This window comes from Protopterus annectens, chromosome 10.part0 (assembly GCF_019279795.1).
Source record: "Protopterus annectens isolate FY-2018-M chromosome 10.part0, PAN1.0, whole genome shotgun sequence".
Classification (NCBI taxonomy): domain Eukaryota; kingdom Metazoa; phylum Chordata; order Ceratodontiformes; family Protopteridae; genus Protopterus; species Protopterus annectens.
In genome coordinates, this window is record NC_056744.1 from 214,906,076 (window position 1) to 214,913,668 (window position 7,593).

A 7,593-nucleotide genomic window follows, 5' to 3' on the forward strand; every position below is an offset into this window, starting at 1 on the left:
ATATGTGAGTGTCTCCACTGACGACAGATGGTGAAGTAAACAGACATTATGATATTTACCACCTGGAGAAAAAGGGGTATTATGATGGCTAATGGATTTGTAGGAAGGGTATTTATACTAGAACACTAGGAGGAGCGGACTTTAAAAGAAATATGGAATAAAAGATGCACCTACTAGGCAGTGCACTGTGAACTAGGCAGGAAGGAAGATGAGCAGAAGGGTAACTCAGACTTTACAGTCTGATGGGAAGAACCTTCCAGTTTGATCTACAGTTCCCAGTAGTTTAAGCAGATTAGCTGAAAGTGGGAGGAGTTTCCAGAGGCAATTTATAGTGAGAGCACTCAGCTCTAGAGCAACACTGACTGGATAAGCGAGCACTTAGTATTCTGGATCTATGGGATGTAAAGGAGACTTTTGTGCTTATAGACACAGAAATGAGACAGGAGAAGGAGGGACTTTGGCAGTCAAATTAGCATAAGGGAAGGGACAGAACAGAGATAGGGCAATGTGGGAAGATGGGGGGAAAAAACAGATCAGTACCACAGCCAGATAAAATCAGACACTTGTAGCCCCCCCAAAAAAAACTTGCTTACACCAAGGCTATATACTACATCTGAGGAATAAAACACCTGCCCAAACAAATCTGTTTTAGTTAAACCACAATGGGAATACAATGTACAGGAAAAATGCTTTAAAAACAACTCTGACAAATGAATATTTGAATAAAAAGTGTTTATATGTGTGTATGTGTGTATGCATTCTATATTATATATTACTTTCCTGGTGTACAGATGCTCAGAATAATTATTGACGTTTGTTTAAAAATGTATCCAAAATGCTATTTTTATTCCAGGCTAGCTACAGAGGACATTAGCAAAACCTCGGCTCTCTGAAAATGGACATCAGCAAACCCTAGGTCCTGTGACAAATAACATGGTTGCAGAGAAGCCAACCACTTCAGTATTCATACAAAAGTAGTCTCCAGAACTGTGCAAATTATTCCAAAAAGAATCTTAATACCTGCACAATATTGTAGCATTTTCATGATGTTTCCTTATCAGTAATGATAATTACATGTGAATGACAGGTCATAATGTGAATAACCTCACATTAAAAGTGCGTTTGTGCACTTGACAAACATTACATTCTATAACAAAACTCAAGGTTTGACCCCATGTTCAACTAGTTCAGATTAAAGTACAAACATCTAGCGTCTCAAAGTTGTTTTCTTCATTGTCTTTACTAAAGCCATCTCCAAATCCTACTGCCTCCACTAAGTTAGGTTTCTTGTTGCACATGGGACACAGATGGTTATGGACAGGTGATGACCTCATCCACACAATAAGATTCCATCTTTCGCCTGATTTAATAGGAAATGCACCATGAAGCTGTCCTCCTTGATGTAACACCCCATGGGTGACAGCATGTGTGACCTCTACACACCCAGACGACAACAGTGGAATCTATAAAACAAACATATCAGCATTATTTCCATATCAACATGACTGGACTTAAGTGAAGGCAAAATATAACCCATACTTTTTTCTTCATTTTGTCTTATTACTACACATTATTTATTATAGCAGTTCAACTCCTTTAAATAGTCTGCCTTCTATAAGAATGTTCTCTTTATTCATGTTACCAGACGTTTTTAGACCTATCTAGTATTATCCCATACCAGCTGTAACAATGGCAATTTTACCACTAAGTAGATCATGGTGTTAGCAGAATAACTCTGAAAAGACTACACTTGGTCTTCCTCAGTGAGATGCATGTAATAACAACTTGATGGCACGCCTTCACAACGCTATATATCTGAATTCCTCTTCTCTGTTGGGAATGCAATGTACAGGAAAAAGCAGAAAAGTAAAGCCCAGACATTGTGATGTCTGGTGCCTATCTTCTCTACCAAGTTCAATTTCAATCCCAGATTACCAAACATTCTGTCAGAATAGAGGTGTTACTAGGTGACAAAGTAGCTCCTCAAAAGTTATTCTAGTACAAAATGTAAAAGGTACAGTTAAGAAAACACGCTTTAGTGTGTGCTGTACACAAGGCTTTTCTTACCAGGGTGGAAACTTGGTGGTCAAAGTTCAGATTGCTATCAACCTGTGTTCCCAAGTCTCAAGCCACTGGGTTGGAGCTCAGGGGGGAATGCTGTCAATATTGTAATTTGTAGGGAATTTCATTTTGCCAATGGGAATAATAATGCATTTTTTCCAGTTAGTTTTAGACTATGTCTTTGGCAACAATCATTTGTTTGTGTTAGCCCTTCTTGTAATATGTTGACATCATTGGAGGACTCAGTAACTGCTCTCAGTTTGCAATCATCAATGAACTCGGTGAACCAAAGGCCATCTACTTTGGCCTGGACGTCAGAGAAATAGATGTATCATGGCTTTCCTTTTTATTGTTCTTTGAGGATTCCCCCTTAGACTCCACTGAAAATCAGCCAAACTATCCTAGTCAACAAAATGAAATAAGCAAATGAATGAATGAACTGGTAAGGCATTGAAACCCATTCAGACAGGAACCAATCTATCAAAGAATGTACACACACGCACTCATATACATTACACTTACACCTACAGGCAATGTGGAAAACATCAATTCACCTACTATACATGTATGAGGGAGGAAACCTAGGCACCTGGAAAAAAGCCACGCAGCCAGAGGTCAGACATGTAAAACTCTACACCACAGCCAAGACTCAAACCAGAGAAATGTTTTACTGTGATGCAACAATCTCAGTCTGTCACCCAATGCTCATTTTATTTGCCCATCACCATTTTAACCAGCTGTACAATTTATTGCAACTTAATCATAGGTTCATAGGTGTGTACTAGGCTAATGGCCCTGGAGCCCTTACAAGACTAGCACATAGAAGTACCCTGGCATCATGCGGCCCAACATTAGTTCCCAGTGCCTCTATCAATTAGAGTCACTGGAGTGATCTCAGGGGTGAAACTTCTATTACCCATCCACTCATCAAGATTTCTCTTGAAGTGGGTCAGTGAGATGCTCTGTTTGACATGTATAGGAAGTCTATTCCAGAACATGGGCAGTCTCTGGGTGAGAAACCTGTCCCTCCAGCATGTTTTGTTGATTTTGGTAATGAGGTTGGGGTCTCCGGAGCGTGTGGTGTGGAGGGATTGGGATTTTTTTAGATGTAGCATTTTTAACAGAGCTGGGTCAGACATGGCTTTGTAAGTCAAGCAGAGATCACCTCTAAGTAGGCGATATGAGACAGAGAATACCTGAAGTCTTTTGAGTCTGTCCATGTAGGACATGCTTAATGCATATAATCCTCTTCATGAGGTACTTCTGTGGCCTCTCCTGTTGTTGCAGGTGTCTAGTGAGGTACATGTCAAATGGGGCATTATACTTGATGATTGGTCTAATCAGGGAAGAACAGAGAGAGAGATGATGACCTCTTTCTTCCTGGTTGCAAAACCCTTGGTAATGAGATGTGCCACATAGAAGGACTTTCTGATAACAGTGGCAATGTGGTGGTCAAAGAAGACATTGCTGTCAACCTGCATCCCCAGATCTCTTATATCGCCTTCAGTGTTCACTGGGCTCCCATTGATGTGGTAATTAGTGGGAACTGAGTTTTTACCAAAGGGGATGACAAAGCATTTTTTGGCATTAAGTTTAAGGCCATGGTTTCGACACCAGTCATTGGTCTCAGTGAGGCCATTCTGTAGGATGTCTGCATCACTTGGGGAGTTAATAATGGCTCCTAGCTAGCAGTCGTCTATGAACTTGGTCATCCAGAGTCCCTTTATGTTGGCCTGGACTTCTGAGAAGTAGATGCCAAACAGGAGAGGACCCAGGACTGATTCCTGTGTGACTCCACTCATGACTGGTGGGCAGTCTTACTTGGAGTCCGCTACTTTCACCAGGGTGCTTAGGAACATGCAGTGAGATTCTAGAGACATGGCTGAGGACTTATAGCAGCCTATGACCAGGATCGCCATCTTACCCAATGTTAGCTGTACTTGAAGTATCTCAGATGGGTTATGCTGGGCTACTAGTCTGGAGGTGTGCATATCCTTTATGAATATGGAGAGCCCACCACCTTTGGGGCTTCGGTCCATGTTTTGGGGCCGAAACATGTGGAATGAGTTATAGTCTGGTAGCACAGCGGTGCTTTCTGTCACTTTAAACCAGGTCTCCGTTACAGCACAGATGTCGATGTTCTCCATTTTGAGGAGTGTTTTGAGCGAGTGCATCTTAAGATTTGGACTTCTAGTGTTGAGCAGCATGACCATCAGATTGCATTTATTTCTAGCTGTTACGGTGGTAATTTGGTCTTTGGAACACCACCTATAAAAGGCACTGTAGGGGTGGCAAAAGCCTTAGCCAGTACCCAGAAACCCAGGGATGACAGATGCAGGCCATCTCTGGCAAAGCATCCAGGTCTGTAAATCATGTCATCCCAAGCAGACAGATACTGGATCCCCTTAAAATGACACCAGAAACTTAGCCAATTGTTGAAGTCAACAATATTTTGTTTGTACTGCACAGTATCATTCTGGGTGATGGTAGGATATTGCTCAGGGCTAGTGTCATACCTGCCGGGGCCACATAATCCAAAAGCTCCACCATTTCTCTTTTCATGCAGTCCAGGGAGGTGCATCTCAGGTCATTCACACCCACATGGACAATGACAGAGTAATACTTGTACTTGATGTGGAGTGACCTGAGTGCTTGTGCTATGTGTCGGATTCTAGCACATGATAGACAGCTGACTGTTACCTTCTCCTTATTCAACCTAATGAGTGGGACATCTGTGTGCCTCACTATTGAGTCACCTATGATTAGTGTATTGGGCAAGGTGTTGTGTTTAGCCTTAGGTGCTTAGGTTGAGGGGCACACTGTGGAGGTGAGCTATGTGTCCTATGATTTGTGCTGTGTTGTGGTGGTTGAGTGAGTTTCTGTCTTGGAGGTCTCAACTGTTTGGGTAAATTTCTATTGAGAGCCTCTGCGAAGGTGGGTGCGTGGTTTGTGTTTTTATGTGAGAACTGTGATAGTGGGGGTTCTGGAGGGCTATGTGTTCCATGTGGTCTGAGTCAGGTTTTGATCTTCTCCTCTTGACCAGCTAATCCGGTCTTGGCTAGAGAGTACACAGCGTACAATTTGGTGATATAAGTGCATCTCTCACAAGTCTGAGTGTTGGGTGGTAAGAGGAGAGGGTTGTCTGTGTACATGAGGCAGTTGCTGCACTGCCTCAGAATTCCCAAGTGCACCAGGTTAATAGCAGAAAGCACAGGGAACTTCCCTTTATTCATGCCAGGAGGGGTGGTCATAACTACTAAGTACTGGAGCTATTTCCGTGAAGAACAACTAGTGCTGATGGCACTTAGGTGTGCTACAATAATTGATACAAAAACCTGTTGAAGTGCAAGAGAGAAAGAACTAGCAAGATCTAAGGGAAAAACTGAAGAGCAAACTTTCTGGCACCAGTAATAGTTTGCCTTAGCTTGGCACCGAAGTGCAGAGTTAAACAAGTGCAAACCCAAGAAATGTGGGCTTTTAAACCAAAAAGTTGAAAGGGATGCAAAACTGCCCAAATGGCCAATAAACTACAATTTCTGGGCCAGAACCCACTCTTCTTATGGTAGATAGGCTACCTAGTGCTTGCCACTTCCACTGATAAGCTAGAAGGCTTCCCTCCAACACAGAAAGGCTTGGGGGGCTCAGAATCTTACAAACAGTCCTGGATACAGCAAATATGTATCTGGGCTAGACTAGCTACATGAAAGGCAGGAAACAAGCTTAGAACTTTTTTATTTTTTTACAGAAAAGCAGCTAAAACAGCAGTCAAAACAATTCAAATGTAGTGCAAGCTAGCACACTTGAGTGTGTAGCAATATTAAAGCAAATACAGTTTAAATAAATGCAATTAAATTAAAAAATTACAAAAAACAAGTGCAGAAGGCAGTAAATTAGGAAAAAAATCAAGATGGGGGCACTTAGAGTATCAGAAAACAATGCCAGGAAATATATAAATAATTAAATCAAGCAAGAATTAAGACAGTGCAGAACTCTGAACATTTAAAAAGTGCCAAAAATATACTTATTAACTATATATTTCCAGATTGTTTGAGAAGCACACTCAGTCAGAACACAAGTAGATTCTAGCAAAGTCTTTTTTTCTATAAAGTGGAAAATGAGATAGGAGGAACAGAAGATAATTCAAGGTTAAGATACTAAATGGGTTGGCCTTCCCAAATGTTCTCTCTGTATTAGGTAGAATGAGCTAATGACACTAGACTGGGAGGAGTGTCTCAGATCAAATTTACAGTAACTGCAACTGCAAAGCCATCATCCAGTCAACAATTACTCTCACTAAAGATGAAAAAGAAAGGCTTCTGCTAAGCCAAGATGGCCTGGAACATGTGCTCAAAACAAATACACACTGCAAACAACCAGGCCACAGAGACAGCAAACCAGAACTGGGCTATGCTACAACTACTAGCTACACTATTTTAGGCAGAACACACTACAGAAATGTTTATCCCAGCAGAAAAAACAGCAGTGAGCCACTAAATTAAAGTTTTAAACATATAAAGGAGCAAGGAGACTCTATAGAATGCTTTTAACTGCAAACTAATCAGTTATATGATAACCTCCTTGACAGGAAATCAGAACAAACAAACAGATGCTTAACAAATGGAGAACATTTCAAGTTAATACCTTTTACACAATGAAACTAGCTAAAAAAGCTTTACAACAGTGTGACAGTAAAAAAGTTATTTATCAGGCTTGTAATGCAGACAGTTTTAGTACAACTGTGCAGATTAGTTTATAGCAATAAAATACAGTAAAAAAGTATGCAGCAGACAATAAACAGTGTTATAAATGGCTAGAGTAAGCAATAACTAGTAAAAATAAGCAAAAAAAAAACAGGATACTTATTGTTATATATCACAGATCAGAGTTGTGGTCAGTGCCCATCCTCCGCTCAGCTCAGTGTGTGCAGACAGGAATCCTCTCAAAGTTAAGGCTTAAATACTAGGATGTACAACCATGAAATAACTTAAAAAAGCTCAAAAGAACCAATGAGTGCTTACTCCAAACCCTAGACCAGCCAACCTCTACCAGCCAGCAGCCAAATAACAACAATTACTCTAACTAAAGATGAAGAATTAAGGCTTCTGCTAAGCCAAGATGGCCTGGAACATGTGCTCAGAACAACAAAAAAAAAAACACTGCAAACAAACAACCAGGCCACAGAGACAGCAAACCTGAACTGGGCTGTGCTACAGCTTTTAGCTACACTATTTTAGGCAGAAAACATCAAAATAAATGTTTATCACAGCAGAAAAACAGCAGTGAGACACTAAATGAAAGTTTTAAACAGATAAAGGAGCAAGGAGACTCTAGAGAATGCTTTAAACTGCAAACAAATCAGTTTTATGATACACTCCTTGGCATAAAATCAGAACAAACAAACAGATGCTTAACAAACTGAGAACATTTCCAGTTAATACCTTTCACACAGTGAAATTAGCAAAAAAGCTTTACAAACAGTGTGACAGTAAAAATCTTATTTATTGGGCCCTGTAAGGCAGACAATTTTAGTAC

General features: G+C 40.6%; 1 protein-coding gene across 1 annotated transcript in view; it reads right to left on the reverse strand.

Annotated features, from left to right (window-relative positions):
• Nucleotides 1–1,061: 1,061 nt before the first annotated feature.
• LOC122814126 (2-oxoglutarate and iron-dependent oxygenase domain-containing protein 2-like) overlaps nt 1,062–7,593 on the reverse strand; it is a 7,887-nt gene continuing 1,355 nt past the window's right edge. The window contains exon 2 of the mRNA XM_044086741.1: nt 1,062–1,463. Coding sequence (XP_043942676.1) covers nt 1,188–1,463 — 276 coding nt within the window. The 3' untranslated portion in view covers nt 1,062–1,187. The remainder of the gene's footprint in view (nt 1,464–7,593) is intronic.